Genomic DNA, 20,066 nt, shown 5'->3' on the forward strand with positions numbered 1-20,066 from the left:
CAAAGCATTCCTGGCATACCTGATTTGACAAAGTTGTTCGATTTTGTTTTAACTTTGAGTTTTAAGTATCAAAAATGTTTTTCAAACCCACCTTGTCCAGTCCTAACTGCGCCCAACTTGAGCTTCACTACCCCAGTAAAGTGAAATCTCCAAATGACGGATCACAGCGGGACTGAAACCGACAGGCCCGAAATAATGACGAGTCTTATCCAATTGAGCCTCGAGTACAGAGCCTGGTCCGGGTGTGATTGCCCAATAAAATCCGGCTCCCCGTAGTCGTCGTCGCTGGTGATGGTGGTCAACATCAGGCATCATGACGGGCCATCATCCCCGGCGGCGGCCTCGCCGTCGGCCGTTCCGGCCAAGTGGAAGCTCATCCTTTTTGAGTAGATTAGGATTTAGGGACGGAATGTGTGTGGGTTTGGGCCGAAGTTGGTGGCAAAAGTTTATGTACTGCAATAAAGTAGATTAGGAAGTTTTGGGGGGTTTGTTTTACAGAAAAGAAAGAGCAAAGTTTTGCTTGTGCAATTTGCTAATTGGATCCCGTCAAAATTTCTCAATCATTGTCGAGAGAGAAAAAAAAAGTTGACACCCCATCAAAATCAACTTACTGGCAACACTTGAAATGCTGGGAAGGGAACAAAGACGTAGGCCGGACCTAACGACACACAAGCCTCACATGATGGCTTCTTCTTTTCTTTATCCTCTTCAATGGTTCCAGGAAGGGATAGTGTTCTTTTTCCCATCGCTTTTTGTGCGCGAGACATGTGAAGAAGGGGTTGCATCCCGTAGTCCCATCAGGATGTACGCAATTCAGGACGTCTTCGTCTGCTTGCGCCATTAGTAGTCAAGATGGTTGGGCGAATATTTCACCCACCGAATGGTTCTGGGAGGTTCGTAATTACCCGTGTGGGATCCGTTTTTTCTGGGTATCTGTTTGGGTCAGTGGTGAAATTACGGTCCTTTTGTTTGGGTTATTGCAGGCAATAAAAGAAGAAGTTGGGTCGAACCCAACCATTATCGATCATTGAAATCTGTTTTGTGCAGATGAGAAGGCTACTCACCAACAGATGTCGCTGCTGGTGAGGTTTAAGTTATTCACCAAGAGTTGTCGCTTTTTAAAATCTAGTCCTTTATAGATGTCGCACTAGTAAAGTTTCTGCCATTTGATCTTTGTCCACTTTATCATACTTCAAACAACTAACCATTCCTTCTCTACCTTGTTACAGTGCTAAAGGATGAACCGGACGACCTGACTCATCTGGCTCCCACGGCAGGCGATACGTGCATCCCACTGGAAGAAACGGGTCCCTTTTTCAACGACGTCTTCGACGACTTTATGATCCCCGAAAGCTACACCTCACTGCTTCAGGACGAACTAAACTCGCTGGACAGTGCCGACCAGCGGCTCAGTATATCCGTGTCCTCGGTAGCCTCTCCGATCACGATCAACGGAACCACGATCAGTACGATCAGCCATCAAACCGCAAGCCATAGCTCCCTCTCGTCGTCATCCGCTTCGTCGATCACGTCCTGTTCGCCATCGTCCTGCTCCGTGGCAAGCCCCTCGTCACTATCCTCGTCGTCGACCGCGACCAACGGAACCTCGTCCGGAATCAGCAGTTCGGGCATCGGATCGGGCACGTCCTCGACGACGTCCAACAGCTCCAATCACAACAACAACAGTCAGTCCAGTGGTGCCAGCAGCAATGATCCGTTCATCAACTACCGCGACGAGATCAGCGAAATCAGCCACTCACCGCATTTACTGTCACCCGGACTGTCAAAGGTAGGCGTTTTCTTTGATTATTGTTAGTCAGCGAGATGTTTTGCTAGTCGCCAATAGGTGGCGCACCTTTCTCTTACAAAATTGTCAAAAGCTTACGCTAGTTGTCAACAGATGTCTCCCTTTGCGTCACAAAATGGCGCCTTTGTGTCTCAAAATTCAAATTTCCTACTCTAACAACCTTCTTGAAGTTCCACTTCCAGGTTCAATCAATTCCAGCTTGTTGAGTCGATTTGAGTGAACCCTTCAGAGCTCGCATAATGTCGTTTCGACACGCATTTGGGGTGTTTTGCCTTTATTTAGGTTCTAATTTGATACAGGAGTTCTATCATTGGGCGCTACCTGTGTGATTAGCCCTCGTTGAGCGACTTCCGTTCAACCGCATGGAAAGGGAGGACACCTTCTTTTGACTTCCTCTAGAAATAATTTGCTCCAATTTGCAACTCGTCGCTAACAGCGCCACTGCGAGCAACTAGTACAACCCTTTTGGTACCTTAATTTGAAGGGTTGAGTGGGTGTGTCCATACTGAGTTAATTTGTTTTACACTATGGGGAGTGTCAATAGAAATTAACTTAACCTAGTTAAACCAGGATAATTTGTTTTTGTTTTTGCCATTACGTAATTGAGCGTTCTAAACGACGGTTGGAGTTCAACGGTAGCATCGCCCAGAGGTACACGAGGTCGGCTCGTACTACAATTAATACCAAGCTAAACACGCCGCAAAATGATTGTTTTTGTTCGCACTGACAGCAGCTTGCAAACCTGCACCCGATAAGCGAGATATCCTCGTGTCAGACTTAATTGCAGCCCAGTTTTCTTTATTTACTCTGATTTTTTGCTCTCGCGGCAAGGTGCAAACTGCACCGCTGATTAGAACTGTCAAGGTGCGCTCGCGTGGCCACGGGACGCCACGACACGTGAGTTTGTTGTCACTGCGGGCACTTGACTTGATATCGATTGTCTCCAAATATGCGTTTAATTTCGTTCATTAGAAAATGTGCAACTGAAATCTAACCCAACTTGCCGAACTTCTATTGAGCGTGCAATTTGACAGCTGTCAGTTTTGACAATTCATATGTCAACTTTGACAGATTGAACCAGCGCGCACCGACTTAACCAAAAGTGCAAAAACCTTTCATTCATAAAATCCCCACCAGAGAAACCTGAAGTGGCTCACCCGGATTATACCAGGATTTCCTCCCGTATCGGTCACTCTGCGGCCGCGTGTGCCATAATTCACTCATCCGATAAGGCGAAAAACATGCTCACGTTTGCTAATTTTGGACACAAAGCGTCGTCGCGGCCCAACGACAGCCCAATTTAAGATTTACGATCATAGACTGGCGGACGCCGCCGGTTGCGATTTGACAGCTGTCTTATCAGCAGGGTGATAAGACCGGCGCACACTGACCTGGAATTTTGGGTTGGGATAAGATTAGACAGTGTTTGTTTACAATTTAATGACCTCAAGATAACGGAGCAACTTCATTGATCAAAACAATCGGACTTGCCGCGTTTGGTGTTGCTTGGCAACGCAATCCAAACAAACCTGTCAGTTTGACAGCAGTGTTGCGATCCAAACGCAGTAACCTGTGTCTGGACCCCATTAGCGCACGACCCGGCCAATTATCTTGTCAGCGTGATTAATGATAACAGCGCCCTCAAGAATTGTCGGAGAGTGGCGAAACCTTCGAGAGCTGCAAATTCGTCAATCTTACCAGAACCAGCTCGCAAAACCCGCGGGGGGTTGGCGCACTTCATGCGCGACCATTAGCCGCCAATTTACTCTAATTACATTTATTTAATTATGAAAATGAATATATTATCGTAAGGGGAGAAAAACAACGAAACCTAACTGAAGTTGGGTGACAATTTCGGTTTTGCGTGTCCAAGCTACCGGTTCTCGACCCCGATCTGGACCGCTCCGGTGGTTATGTCTCCATCAATTTTAATTGATGTGGCCATAAAAATTAGAGATAATTATCGCATCTATCACAAACACGGTTGTTGCTGGCAGCACTGCAGCGCCCCCTCCGTTCTTTGATAACATTTGACGTTTGTGGTACAAAATGGCGGTCGGTCGCGTGGTCGTCGCGCTTGATTATGCAAATTGATGGGGGAGGGCCTCGATTTGTGGATCCGGTTGTCCGACCCCGAGGGCCACCGGACCTTGAAGGTGTCAAATCGTGCGCGGTTGCTTTGGTTGCCGAGTGAGAATTGGCCGCGTCGTGAATAATTAATCATCGGAAGTTTCGGCGGCGATTCAACAGGTTGTTTACAAATTGCTAAAGAGAAAGATGTTATGGTGTCAATTTGGAGGCTGTGTAGCTTGCGCTAGTGGAACCTTAATATAAATTTTGAAAATTGATATACTTCCGACAAAAATCAAGTAAATTCAATTCTGTAAAATGTAATAGCTTCGAAAGACCAAAAAATTTCGGAATCAGCCAAAAAACTCTGAACAGATCATTAGTTTTATCAAAAAAGCTAGAATTACAAAAAAAAAACTGGCAACACTGTTCAACCCCGGACCCACCCCAACTTCCCCAATTTTTCTTCGGAGGGGGTTCCCGAGCCCATTCAAGCTGATTGTATGTTAATGGTTCCCCCCACAGCCATATCACTTTTGCTTTCCCGTGTGCCACTGCCAGAAAGAGAGCTATTTTTACGATGTTCTTCCACCTGGTCTGGTCTGCCCAAAGTTTTCCCTTTCAACCAAGTTGTGGCTGCCAACTCGATAAGGGAAAACGAGGAAAAACTTGGAGGAAAAAGTGAAAACTCATCACAAATGATGCCAATAAAGTCTGCCCAACGGAATTGAATATTCCGCTCACGGAATGTAGGATAGTGGGCAACTTTCTCCGTTCTAGACAAAACTGGGCACCGGCAAGGACGTTGATTGCGTGTCTTTCGATCTTGATTATTTAATGCCCACCAAATTATAGCCCTTCTTCGTTCACATCTCGCTGACTGTTTAACTTTCCGTCTCGTGTCAATAATAATTCATGATTAAAAGATCATTAATCATCATCGTCTGGTCTTCTCTCCTCCTCCCTTTTGCAGAGCCCCGAGGGAAGCAGTATACCGTCGCTGTGCAGTCCAAACGGTTCCGGCGGCTGTCCGGAGGATGAGCTTGCATTTATGACCCTCAACATGGACGACGATTTGGACCTGTCGATGCGCGCCCCGTACATATCGATGAGCGAAGTGGACGACCTGCCACTGCTCACGTCCGACGACCTGATGTGGGGAGCCGCCCCCGTTTCGATCGTCGAAGGCTCCTCCGCCAAGTATCACCTCAAGGACGAGTTCGGCCACCAGCAGCAACAGGACTCGACGACGGCCAAGTCACAGGTCACGACGGTCAACGTCGTAGCCCACCGGGCAGACCAACAGCAACAGACCACCAATAGCAATACTAGCAATAACCACAATATCGAAAACAACTGCAATATCGGCAACAAAATCATCGACTCCAGTCTGGCAGCACTACTGTGCGGCAACGTTATCAACATACAGACCTCGACGATCCAGCTGCAGCCGGCGTCGCATCAACAGCAACAACAGCAGCAGCAAAATTGTAGCCGGCAACAGATACTGATCCAGCAGGCCCAAGATTCGATCATTGCCGCTGACGTACAGCAACAGTTGCAACAGCAGCAGCGGGAAATTTTGGGCGACAAAAAGATCAGTTTGGTGCACCACCCGATGGTGGTCATTTCGAATGGTTACAAAAACAGTAAGTTTAATAGGAGACTTGCGGGGGAAAATGCGTGGAACATTCATCCTTAATCCCTTCCTCGAAAACCAAATTCACACGTCAGTTTTTTATCGCTTGGAGCCACGGTAGTTCGCTGTTGGATTGCCACCGCAATTTGCCCACTTCACGCGCGACTTTTGTTGTTGTTTTCCCTATGCAGTTTAACAATGATTTCTTTTTTTGTGGCAATTTCAATTGCATCTCTAACTCGGAAAAACTTTTAAACATTTCATGCAACTCAGTTATTACATACTTCATTCCGCTGAGAATAAACATACACACACCGCGCTGCTCTCAGCAAATTAATTGATCTCGTGCCGAGATTTATTACTTGCGGCAGACCTAATTTCCTTTTCAACCAACTTTTCGACTCCCGGCGAAACCATCCACTTCAACCTTTGTTGCTCCAAAACGAGCGCGTCAAGTATCAGGAAACAAAAAACTTTCGGCTCCTTAATAAATTAGCACAAATTACCCAATAGCCGGCGCAAAATTAATCATCTCCTGCTCTGCTGTCTCTCTCCCCGTGGATCAGGCCAATTGATTACAAAGTTTTTCCCGCAACGCCGCTTCTCGATGTGACAAACCCACCAGGAATTTGCTCGCTCGAAACAACAAATTTTGACTGCGGGAAAGGGGGAAAAAGCAACCTCGTGATCTGTGCCGAAACCACCCACGAGGAGGCGCGAGAATTAAAACAACACCCTTCTAGTCAACTTTTCAGATAAAAGATCGTCGGCGAACCGAATGATTATTATTGTCAGCTAGCGCGACCAGAATTCATCTCACACAAAAAAAAAAAACGTTGAAAACGAAAGCGAGCGTTTTATGTTTTAATATGTATTGGCTAAAAATAGTCGCCCGATGCCCAAAATGTTCGATCCAAACGAGAAATGTTCTGAGCTCTGAAGAGGAGAGCGACGACGCGTCCACGTGATTCTGGCCCCAACACTGTCCCGGCACCGAGTCAGTGATGGGAGTTTTCCACTGAAATTTGAACTACGCCTGATGAGATTTTTTTTGCAGCTCCAAATTTGTGATCAGAATGGAGTTGCACAATACCTCAGAAATTTTAATTTTGACATTTGGGAATTAGACGTAGTGTTCCCTCTGCAATTTGCGCACTTAACGCGCGACTTGTCCTATACCCATTCATCTTTTTTGACGAAATTAGAAGGTATTATTTTTTAATGTTTTTATGATTTGCATTATGTTGTCAAAAAACACGAGAATTTTAAACGGTTTTTATTAAGTTATTTTTGTTTAGTTTAAGTTAATATTTTTTAATAAATTGTAATTTGTACAAAATACTTATGTTGTTCCACATTTCCATAATCTCCAACAAACGCCTAAATTTACGTTCAAGTTTTTCATATTACAAAGTATTGAAAAAAAAAGATTAGTTTCAAAAAATATAATGTTATGTGAAAATATTGGAATTTTTCTCTAGATTTTTTTTTCTTTCCCATTTGATTGTCAAGTACCTACAATGCATAGAATTGACCACCGAAAAAGCGCTTCCCTATCACGGATGTGAACTACAAGTACCTTGGAATTGCGCTTCCCGAGCACAGATGTGACAGCGATTACCTTCATAAAATTTAGAAGGAAAACCAACTCATCAGTTACTCTCTAGTATTTTTCGATGTCGAATAAACTGACACTCATGAATAAAACATTGATCGTCATTCCGGTCATGCCACGGCATAACTATTTTGACTTTTTAAATGAAATTTTGAGTATTTTCCATTCAAAATGTTCTGAAAATTTATCCATAACATAACGCCTTATTTAATTTTTTATTGTTTAACTCTCAAATTTCAAGTAATTTGGGGTCAAAGAACTCGAATTTTACTTCAAGATTTTCGGAAATTCTTTGAAGAAAAACGAAGATTGGATTATCAAAACTTTGTGAAAATTTGATTATTTTATTAAATAATTGTGAATTTGATACACGTTTTTGAAAACAATTCTTTCTCATTTATTGATTTTTTTTGCAATTTAAGTAGTTTTATTCGCCTTACGGTTGCCTCTGCAATTCGGGCACCTTACGCGCGATTTGAGCTGCTAGTTTCGCCATCCCTGTCCGCAGCCATCATCCCGTATATTTTTAGAGCTCCATGCATCTCCGTTGTAGCATCCATTTCACGTGTGTGTGCTGGGTTCCACGCATTTTTCCCTCCCACAGTCCCTCAATGTCCCCGACGCCCGTCGGGTGATTTAACGAAACCCAAGATCGCATTTATTTATGCACTCCTCTTGACTCACTTTTAGGTTCAAATGCAGCAACACCCAACACGATCGAAGCATGGGCGATGGGAAATGAGCTGCTGCTGAATGGCGTGAGCCAGAACAACTCATCAACGACGACGGCGTCAACGACGAGCACCTCGTCCAACTCAACCGGAAGCAAGCTGAACGTGATCGTGTCGAAGAAGAGTGCCAGCGGAAGCAGTAGCGGTAGCAGTTCTACGAAACGTTCGTTGGCATCTTCCGAGACCGATGGCACCAGTAAACGGGTCAAATCTAGTGGTTCCGGCGCGGTTCAGCACTCCTCGTCGACGACGTCCTCGCCGCAGCTGTTGCAGCAGTTGATGGCACCGTCACCGGTGCCGGCCAAGGCCAAAGCCAAGTCCAAGCTGGACCAGTCGGATCGGTGGCCCACCGGAGCAGCGGGAGTGGGTTCGGGCAAACAGGCCGACCAGGTGTCCAACTCGGTTCTGATGAACCTGCTCGTGAGCGGATGTGACGTAAGTGCAGGTTACCGGTGCTTTCCCCGACACAGCAAAGCGGCCAAGGCCTAGCAGCAGCAAACGTTGGTCCCGGCGAAGCTTCATCTCGTGCGCGTCGTCAATCATCACCATCAGCATCCGCAAGGGAGGAAGACCGGTCAGCCTTCCCCAATGTTAAGGTCACAATATTCGTAGATTCGCGTGTAGACGGAGCAGGCAGAGAGCTAAGAAGAGGAAGAAGAGTACCATCATGTCTATTTAGGTGTAAAGAGAGAGACAAAACCATTACTGTGATAGTTGTTATAATTATAGTTTTAACTCGTTGAAGCAAAAAGTCATCATCATCATTATATTGTTAGTGTCGTTAAGCAAATTATTTAAGCCACTCACACAAACACACAATCACACACAGACACACACACTATTAAGTATGTTATGTTTTGTTTTAAACTCGTTAAAGCTGAACCTCTTATTTTAGTACGTGTGTAAGTATCAAGAGAGCGAGACAATTATTATTATTGGGCAAACTGCGAAACAAACAAACAAAAAAACTGCGAAATCACACACTTTTTTCTCAAAAATAAACATTGTTGACGTATAAAACAAAAACAAAGCAGCTCGCGCTGCACTCGTATCGTTTTTATTTATTTTCCCTCAAACAACAACAAAAAACGCCTTCTTTGATCATTATTTCTAAACTTCTGGAGAAAAACAACACGACTCAAAAAAGAAACACAAAAATTGCATTCTTTCGCTTTCGGTTGGCGCCTCACGGCGCGAAAATCTGGTGTACAAAAAATTAAATTCTAGAAAGAACTAAACGACGACTAAAAAAATCAAGCAAACCCAAAACATCTCGTCATTGTGTAAGAACAAACAAAAAAACAAAACGGACAGCAGCTAAGCGTGCGTTACGCGACCACGTGGCACTTGCTGGCCGTTGAGCCCCCCGAAGGTACAAAGCAAAACTTATTAACATGCAAAGTAAGAGAACAAAAAATACTAAATTATTATTGAAACATCATTCGCGCGATGATTTGTACAAAATCGAGTCGTCAAAAAAAATTAAGGTGACGAAATTAAAGTGGTTAAAAAAGATAAGTAAGTAACTTCTAACAACCTGCTACTACCACTACTGACAAACTACTAGTGATGCTACTAACCAACCAGCATAGCTAATCGTAGTCGCGTTGAAAACAAAACTCAACCCTTCTCAAATTCCACCTCTTCGGGATGATTAAGACCTTCTTGACGAGCTGGTTGCGTTATTTGACCCTGTCCCCTTAATTGCTAATCTAAACGATGACACATTTTCGAGCTTGCGTTCAAATTGCGAGCTTCTGCGCGGAAGGGGTTCATTGTTGTTGAAATTTACTGAAAAAAAATGTTTTAAATTGGACTGTGGAGAATTTCCCTTGTCCACTTAAAAAAGGAACATGAAAACTTCCTATAGCGAACTGATTATTCGCTAATTCTAACGTATTCGAATTAAAAAAAACTCAGCCATCATAACCAGTTTAACCGTTTTTTACCCCGAATTAATCGACGGTTTCCAAGCACGTGGTTACGAGCTTTTGACAGATGTCAGTCGTTTCAATTAGCGAATTCGGCTTCGCTCATACGAATTCTGTTCCATTCGAATTTGCGAATCCCCTCTGCATTGTTGAGAGCATTGCAAAGTACACTCTAAAAAATCTGTTTTTTTTTATTCAAATTTACAGACAAAAACATCAATTTCGAAAATTTCAATATCAACCAGAGAAACAGAACAGAAATTTCAATATCATGCACCGTTTTCAAGTAAATGCCTCTAAAAAATCTGTACAAGGCTTTCTAGTCGGAAATCTACCACCACATTCAAAGTATGTGTACATGGCAGCTGGACGTTTGTTTGCATCAGATTTCCTATCTCTTTCTAGCAAAAGTTTTTTGTCAGGCGACTTCTAGCTGTTTTTTTTACTGGCCGCCCGATATGTCAGCCAACATACTACGCAGGCCTGTGACAGCTCGAGCTCGATCATTGTTTGCATCAGGACACTGTGACGAGAAATTCGTAATTTTTGGGTCAAATTATTTTTTTTTCACTGGGCCTTCTAGTTCTATTGCTAAATACTTGAAAAAATATGATCAGGAATGGTGAAACTTGTTCATGATTGCTAAAAAAAATTACCAAATAAAGAACATTTTTGGGTGCACCTTATCAAACTCTTCGATTTCAAATTTAACTAAAGATCTAAAATTAACGTTCAAAAAATGACAGCACTGTTTAACTATGACCAACATTTTCACATTTGACAGTTTAGTCAATATGACGTTTTGAAACTTGGAAATGAAGCTTGAATATTTGTGAAAAATAAAATAAAATTGGTTATTCATAATAATCGTGTAACCGATCTAATCCGAGTTTTATGTTCTCAAGATTAAAATTTTCAACCATTTTTTTTTTCGATTTTCTTTTGATCGGATTAAAATTCCTTTTCCTTTTTTTATTTTGCGTAAAATTTTAGAATTTACGAATTTTCAGTAAAACCATTAACAATGAACCTCCCTGCCTTCTTGCAAATCCAATGAAAAACGACCCTTCCTGCAAGACACCTACGTAGACAACACTCTCCAAACAAAGGCATATAATCAAAACAAGTAAGCTACATAAACTACTCATCGATAGCGTGGATTCGACATCGTCATTGCGTGCGAGCAAAAAAGATATCGTACACATATTTAAGGTTTATATTTACCTCAAACAAATAAGATAAAAGAATCAATTACGATGACTTCGTTTGCCGAAAAGTGGTTAAAATGCCTAAAAGGTGCACGCTAATTAGGGAAAGGTGTAAACGGAAAAGTGGCAAACGTAATAAAAACAACAAAAAAAGCCGAATTTGAACAAGTAAAGTCGTTTTAGAAGACAACACTTGCGACGTTCAAATAATATTTTTTAAAAAATCAGGGAAGACAACCGCGCGCCTACACAGCCAGACAGAACAACTCACACCCACATCCAGAAACGCGCGAATGTCAACAAACATCATCATATGGAAATCGCGCACACGTGAATGCAGGCCAGGCAAACTTTTTTTTTCTCTTCGAATATATGTAGTGTTTTATTAGTTTTATTACTCCGCCGTCGCGTCGCGTCGACTGGACTGCAAGTAATTCATCATCACTTGCACGCTAAATTTGCGAGTGCGAGTGGAGGTTGAGCTGATTTGCATGTGGAAGGGGCGGCACAAATACATGTGCCGTCGTTCTAGTTGAGAGATGTTCAATTGAGTCGATAAAAGGAAGAAATTTAAGATTTATTTAATGTTTACTCAAGAGATGGCGCTGAAAAATCAAACGCCTAAAGTCAGGCATCACGAAACAATAGTTTCGCTTTTCTTGCTACTAGCGGCATCTAGTGATGAGTTTTCAAATCACATTACGTGACTTACTCAGCACCACGCTAACGATGTGATTTGTGCGATAATGTCAACTTGTCAGAATAGTGTGAATTGTTGCATTTACTCAGAATGTAGTAAAAAGCTGAGGATGTGACACGCCCTTTTTTTGTGACTTGCGCCAAGTTTCCGCCACAAATGTGACTCAGTTCAAGTTCAAATTTCAATTTTTCATGCACATCACTCCTAATGGCACGAACACACTACCCTATACCACGTTAGAGATATAGATTTATCGTTGTTGTGTGTACACAAACGATGAAAACACGTGAATGGCGTCGTTTCGTTTTTCGCGAACCGGTTTTTCACTCCGATGCCGGCAGTGCGCGCACAGCAGCGCATTCCAGATGCTATTTGCAAAAAAAAAAATAAAAGCATTTTGTTTATAGTTTTGGGGCGAAATTTCGCAACTGTTTATTGACGTTCTGACCTAAACAACGGCCTTGAAGGGAGGCGCGCTGAGCTACGTGTATTAACGAGATTGGTGGGGAAAAGTGCGGTTCAAGATCAATGGGCAGAGTGCCAGACTTTGATTTTTGTTGCTGATTTTTTTTGCAAATTGTTTTCAAAATCAACTGATCGGGGTTTAGTTGAGAGTTCTAAACATTAAAATAAAATGAGTAACTTAACATATGCGTGTATGATCAGCGCGCCTGCTGACAGTTCAATCTGTCACTTGTGCACGCATATTGCAGTTGACTCGCTTTAACAAAAAAGTTTTCATTTTTTAATTTGCTTTCGAAAAAAAAGTTTGCCTGGCTGTGTGTTCAAAAAACATGTGAATAAATTAAAAAAACTCGAAAAAAATAATTCAAACAACTAGCTTTAAGTCAAAATGGACACGGCAAAAAATACTTATGTGTACTAGCGACTAAGATACCGAGCAAGAGATTGAAAAACGAAAAAGATTGAGGAAAATGATTCGCTTATGAAACCAACATAATACCGAAAGAGGGACTGAAATTACTCACACCATAAACGCGCGGAAACCGATGTTCGCAAAATGGACAGCAAAAGTGTACGATTGTTTGTTGCAAGCAAAGTTTTGTAAATAGTTCGTCGAAATACCGAACGGATCCGTTATTCAAATTGAATAGTCGCTCCTTTCCTAGTCGTGTAAGTTCAGAGTATTTGCGTTGCGTAATTTATGGAATATTTTTTGGAAGCATTGTTTTTCCTCTCTCTCTCTCTATTCATCTCTCTCTTAGATCCCAGGTAGTGGTTAAGGCCCTTTCTCCCAGAAAAAATATATACATATACAAACACAGCTAGTTAAGGGAAGCCCAGAGACATGAGAAATGAATATCAAAATTTTAGTCGTTTAGCATTAGATTAGCGTGTAAGGTCCTCCCCCACTTAACAATACACGAATAATTAAAAATACACCAACGTTGATGTTATTTACACCATAATCAAAAAGTAGAAAGATACAAAGTAAGAATAAAATAAAGCTGAGCGCAGAGAGTGTATTTTGGTTAAAATGTACTCATTTTCTGTTACCACAACTAACCTCAAACTTTACTCGAAAACGAAACAAATAAATGGAACCAGTAATAACAAAATCACAAAAAGGGACATCCAGGTATATGTTTACAAAGTAAATAAACACAAAACAAAACATGAAAATAGTTACAAAGTACGAAATATCGAAACGAACGTGTACAACAAAGCAGAGTCAATATATTTCGCCCGAACCTTATAGTTTGAACCAAATCTTAACGAAGAAAGTTTTATAATTGACTGAGCCGACTTAATAGTAACATAACCCCACAACGCGTAGCATAGGCCGTTAGTTCCAAGTTACTTTAATTCGTTGACTAGATGTTTATCAACAATAAGAGCTGTTAACTTTTAAACCCCTAAATTTGGTTGAATTTTGGTTTAATGCAAGATTTTGTGTACAATATGTACACTTTTATTCATAGTAAATCAGATTTAATTTACTCAGTTTTCATCAAAATCAAACCTACTTAAGAATGGGTAAATGTAACAAATGTCAAATGTGGGTTAATTACTACTCATTTCTGAATAGGTTCTGTTTTGACGAAAACATATTGATTTTGGATGAGCGTGCAATTTTAAGAGATTATTTCACCCAAATCTGATTTTCTTTGAATGAGAGTGTACGGTGACATTACTCTAAACTAACGCCAACACACCTAAGAGATATTGAATGTTTAAAACAAAAACAAAAGCACACCGAAAACACTCACTAACGAAAATCAACCTCTACGTGCACTTCGTTATATCTGAGGCAAACTTTGAATTCTGAAAGTCAGAAAAGCAACGCTTTGAGAGAAAGAATTAAGTAAACAGTTACGTATTTGAATGTTATACACAAAAAAATGAAAATAAGAAGAAAAGGGAAAGACGCTGAACGAAAGGTGTGGCGAACGAGGGTTGAAAATCAATAAAACAAAGAACTGATTAGTAAATATTAAGGTTGTTTTATATGTGCATATATGTAAGTTGTTGGGCAGAAGGTGGCGAAAGGAATCGAACGAAGAAGGATTATTTGAATCATGACGCAGCATAAAATCGGAATTACGCAGATTGACAGATGGGGGTTACCCACTTTAGGGTTGACATCTCCCAAATTTTGGACGAAATCAGTTCTTATCCAAAATTGAGTGTGCTCTTGCTTAATTTCTTGCATACACCGCCTAGAATAAAAACTAGTCAAATTTTCTCAAAATCTTATTTACTCAAAAATGATTTTAAAACTGAATTGTGAGTAAATTTGGTTCTAGATATATTTGAATATTTTGATTTGAACTTTAGATATTTTTTTTTCTTTTGTTCCAAATCACGCTTATCTGACTAGTATATTATTTTTGTTTGCACAAAAATCCTTCAACTATAAAAAATAAAACCACCGAACTAAGCAAAAGCATTGTGCAAAAAAATGTTTTTACCTTAATAACAAAAATGATCCTTCGCAAATGTTAAATTATACCCTTAATCGGAATCAAACCTAAAACAATCAAAATTTAAACAAACCCCTTTCGGAAATTGTTTCAGTGCCCTACTTATGAATAATGAGTTGGAATTCAAAGAAAGTACGTCAGGTTCGGGTAAGGGTTCACAGGTTAATAGTTTATTTGTAAAAATAACAAGCTCTCCGTTACTACGTTAACTGCTCAACTACTTTGATCTCTCGTATAAACTAACACTCCTTCTCGAGAAATCCAAAGTTGCTGCACCGTTTGTTACGATACCAATTGGCCTCTTGGTCCATCTGGCGTTTACGTGCTCTGGTTGCTCCTCCTGTTACAGCATAAACACGACCTCCTGCTGATGGATCGCCAAGATTTGTCTCTCGTGCGATGCCTTTTGATACGTACAGCAAACGATCGCAATTCCGGTCCTTCGATCCAAACGACTTCGTCCTGATCAATCCAAATCGTCCAGCGCGTTGTGAATTCTCGATTCGTCCGACAGCTACGTTTGCAGAAGCTGCGTAACGGGATGGTGGTACGCCCTTCGTGGTCCTTACCGATCTGCGTACATCGTTTTCATCTCCGGCCCGCCGCAAGCCAGCTACTTCAGGTTTCCACATTGGCGGCAAAGGCTGCAGAATCTCTTCAATGGACTGCACACGGTTTCGACTTTGCTTCTGCTTCAATGTCTCCTTCTCAAATCGAACCCGTTGCGTTGCAGTTAATCCTTCCAACTTGTACTGACCAGCTGTTTTGCACGCAGCTGCTACAACTTGTCCATCCACGCTGATCTTGCAGTGTATGCCTTCAAATTCAACTTTCGCTTTCCGTGATGTCATCGTCATAACGGACAACATGCTGCCAGCAAGCCTAGGCACGAACAACACTCCATACAGTCGAATTCTGTTGCTGTTACCTTTTCCATCGTTGCAGACTATGTTTCCGCTTCCAACTCCTTCTATCGGCAAAATCCGTCCATCCGCCAGAACGACATCTCCAGAAACTGGCCGCAGCTTCTCGAAAAAACTCCTGTTGGATGTCATGTGCGCGCTAGCTCCTGAGTCGACTATCCATTCCTTCTTCAGCTTTGCTTCCTTAGAAGTTACAGCAAACGCGTATCTTGCTTGTTGATTATCATCTTCACTGTCTTGATCTTGTTGATCCAGATATCGTCTGCAATCCCGCTGCTTGTGTCCTGGCTTCTTGCAAAAATGGCAAATCAGGTGCGTAACTCTCCGTCCAGCAACGCCGTACGCCATATCTCCAGAAGGTCCTGCGTCATCCCGATTCTGCTTGCTCACCTCATCTAACAGTTTCTCTCGCACCAGACCAAGCGTCAACTCATCGTCAGAGCGAGCTTCCAGAGCTGTCGTTAGCGCGTTGAACGAACGGGGCAATCCACGTAGAATAAACGCTACCATCGTGTCCTCTCCGAGATCCTTTCCTGCACTGCACAATCTGGTGTAGATATTCTCCATTTTGGCGATGTACTCCTCGATGTCATCGCCAGCTCGGTATCGGGTCTCTGACAATTGCTCCAGCAAGGACACTCTTGTTGACAGCGTAGCTTTCTGGTGGTGTTTGGCCAAAGCTTCCCAAGTTCCTTTTGCCGTTCTAGTCGCCTTGATAATCCCGTACTGGTTTTCTTCCAACAGCAGTAGGATCGTGGCCCGAGCCCGTTCGTCGAACTCTGCCCATTCTAGCGGAACTGCAACGGCAGCATCTCCTGCACCTCCTTCAGCCGGTGGGATGTCATTCTTCACATATTTCCACAGCCCTTCTCTGATCAGGAGCGCTTCGGTCCGTATTTTCCAGTTCTCGTAGTTCGAATTGTTCAGCTTGGTCGATTCCAATTGCTTCATCTCCATTTTCCTATTTCTTGATTAACGATTCTCCTTCCGAACTCGTTCTGGGCCCATAACCAGTTGGAATTCAAAGAAAGTACGTCCGGTTCGGGTAAGGGTTCACAGGTTAATAGTTTATTTGTAAAAATAACAAGCTCTCCGTTACTACGTTAACTGCTCAACTACTTTGATCTCTCGTATAAACTAACATAATGTTCCCCCTGTTAAGTGACAATTATACTGAATACACACACAGAAAAAAAACACATCAATTTGCCGTCCCCTGTAGCGCACTATGTACTAAAACTCTAGAAACGTTTTAGTATGGGTACTAATCGAATATTGACTAGAGTTTAGCAAGTTTTATGTTTTTTTTACCGCTTTTGAATTATTATTTTCTTCCCCAAATTGCGCGTTGCATCTCCCGTTTCGAAAATCATGAAATTACTCGAACTTGTTGGAAAAAGTTCAGCAAAATGCATTTAAAACACGCAAAATTATGAACGAGAACGGTACAAGACTAGCCGTGCGCGGTTGTTTTTTGACTTTTACTGGTAGATTTTAAGCGAAAAAGAAGCAAAACATGAAGGGAAAGCACAGTTAGAAACCTTAAATCAAATAAAGCAAAATAAGAAACAAAATATGAGACAAAGAAAGAGACAGTTAAAATATATACATAACTTTAGTACACAGATTTCAATGTGCAGCAAAATAATAATATCTTAAAGAAGAGGAGTGCGGCGAATGATTAAACAAATCGAATCGAAATAATGAAATGTCAGCAAAGCAAAAACAAAACAAAAACATAACAAAACAATTAATATGAAGTAAATAAAAACTACCAGAGAAAGCAAAGCGATGCAATTAGTTGCGAATGAACTGTTAAACTTTTAGGAAAAAAAACCGAAGCGGAAATAATGATGATACAATAAATGAAGGGATGTAAAGAAAACGAGAGAAAAAAGGTGTGACGTGAATGAGCAGTCAAAGAAAGGGTAAACGCAGTTCTATCTACAATTAGAGTATAAATCCTCACAAAAGCAGAGAAGCAGAACAAAAAGAAATCGATAATAAGAATATCTTAAACGGAAAAATAAAGTCTCCAAAATGTTGAAAACAAAACAAAACTGTGTTTCTGTGCTAATCATGATTTTTTTTTCAGGATGAACCAAGACACTTTGAGGATAAACAAAAATCATCACTTTTGCAATTAAATACCATGCGTCTCCACCTCCCCGCAGAAAAAAACATCTCCAAAGCAATAAAACAAACAAAACGTAAATCTGCTGGCCCAGTTCAAAGCCCATTCATCATCCCTCCCATGATGCTGCTCGATCAAACAAGCTGAGCGTTGGGAGCGCACCATTTGTTGGTCCATTATGAGAGCAAAAAAAAAATTGCTGTGGGATGCTGTGCGTCACATGTGGTGGCGAGAGTCCAGTAATCGATATTTTCCACGTGACGTCATTGGTTCCATCGTAGACAAAGTCTCACGTGATTGCTTTGCTCGACTAACTACTACCAGTGTAATACTGTAATTGTGTCTGATTTAGTAGGGTTGGGTATGTTGAGTTTGATCAACTATGAAATTTAGTGATATTTCAAAGTTATTCTTGGAATATTCAAATTTTTGGATTTTTATTCTACCTAACCTTAATTATATTCATGAATTTATTCAATATTGGTTTGAGTGTTTGAAAAATCTTACCATTTTTTTCTCAAAAATAAAACTTCTCTGCAGGGCACTCAGTGGTCCAGATCATAACATTATTTAATTAATTAATCAATGTTTACTTCCTGATTAATGCTGACCCAATTCTAATTTTTTCCTAAGATAGTTGGCAAATTATGAAAGTTTTTCAAAATATTGTTTTCACAAAAACTCATATTTTGCGAATATACTCAGGAAATTTTACATCCTCGCTCGTATTTCATTTTATGAAACTGTTAACAAAAAAACGATATTTGTGAGAATTTAAGTATTTTACACAAAAACAATAATATCCAGGTTTTTAAGCGAAGATGGCGTTCGAATAAGGCTTTCTAGTCAGAAATTTACCAATACATTCAAAGTATGTTTACATTACAGCTGGACGATTGTTTGCATCAGGTTTCCTATCTCTTTCTAGCTAAAGTTTTTTGTCAGGCGACTTCTAGCTGGTTTTTTTGACTGACCGCCCGATATGTCAGCCAACATACTTCGCAGGCCTGTGACAGCTCGAGCTCGATCATTGTTTGCATCAGGACACTGTGACGAGAAGTTCATCATTTTTGAGTTAAATTATACTTTTTTCACTGGGCCTTAGAAAGCCTTATGGTGAACGTCCGAAATGTCAAAATCGCGCAGTAGCACCAACAATACAAAAAAAATGTGGCTGTCATGCCATGGCACACTTTTTTCGTAATGTTCACCTTTCGAACGCCATTTTCGCTTAAAAACCTGGATAATGAAAAACCATTCAAAGTTTTGCTTCGTCCGACACACACACACTGAAAATTATGTAAATTTGCGTCATTTAAAAAAAACGGTATTTTTTGAATATTTGAGAATTTAAAAAAAAAACGATGTTATGGAAAATTACTCAATCGACACCTCGATCGACACCAATATTGAAAATAATAAAAATTTTAGCATTTTTGAAATGTGAATATTTGAGAATATTACACAAAAACTGCAATGTTATGAAAATCCACACAACATTTTGGTTTGCCAACCCATTTGCAATTCATGAAGATCTGAGTTTTTTTCAAAATTGTGAAAATTTTAGTATTTTACACAGAAAAGTATAATGTTATGAAAATCCATTCAAAATTATTGCAAATTGTGAAAATTGGAGTATGTTTAGAAAATACGGTATTTCGTGATTTTTTAAAAGTGTTTGTAACAAAAACTGCAATTTTATTAAAATCTACTCTAAATTTTGCTTCGTTCGACACCCATACTGTAAAGTATGATAATTTTAATATTGAAAAAATACGGTAATTTATGCAAAATTCTATATTTTAATCAAAAACTATAATTTTATGCAAATCCATTAAAAATTTATGTGGTTCGAAATTCATTTAGCAAATTATGGAAATTTGAGTATTTTCCATTCATCCAAACTTTTTTTTCTTTGATTCAAATTTTTAAAATTTGATCATTTTCAAAAAACACGGTATTTTGTGAAAATTGGAGTATTTTACACGCAAACAATAATGTTATAAAAATCCATTCAAAAATTTTCTCCTTTCGACACCCATATTGCAAATTTAGATATTCAGCAATTCCCCACGAAAACAGCATGGAAAAAAAGTGCTCGGATCGGGCTCAAAATTTTTCTTGGGGTTCCCTGGCCAAAATAATTAGACCCGTATTTTTTGTATGGTCATTAGGGTGACCTACGCCGTGTTAGGGTGGTCTGAAAAATTGCCATTTTTGTCGATTTTCGCAAAAACCTTTTTTTCGAAAAATCATATCTCCGCGTCATTTCATCCGATTTTAGATGTCATAGACGCAAAAGAAAGTTGATAAGTTGGCCTTTCAAAGAAAAATAATAAAAGTTTCAAAAATCTAGCCTATCA

General features: G+C 40.6%; 1 protein-coding gene across 1 annotated transcript in view; it reads left to right on the top strand.

The window, feature by feature from the left end:
• LOC120420746 (protein similar-like) overlaps positions 1–20,066 on the top strand; it is a 128,141-nt gene that overhangs the window by 101,324 nt on the left and 6,751 nt on the right. The window contains exons 6-8 of the mRNA XM_039583843.2: positions 1,230–1,789; positions 4,851–5,526; positions 7,822–8,297. Of these exons, the coding sequence (XP_039439777.1) occupies positions 1,230–1,789; positions 4,851–5,526; positions 7,822–8,297 (1,712 nt within the window). The remainder of the gene's footprint in view (positions 1–1,229; positions 1,790–4,850; positions 5,527–7,821; positions 8,298–20,066) is intronic.

This window comes from Culex pipiens, chromosome 1 (assembly GCF_016801865.2).
Source record: "Culex pipiens pallens isolate TS chromosome 1, TS_CPP_V2, whole genome shotgun sequence".
NCBI lineage: Eukaryota > Metazoa > Arthropoda > Insecta > Diptera > Culicidae > Culex > Culex pipiens.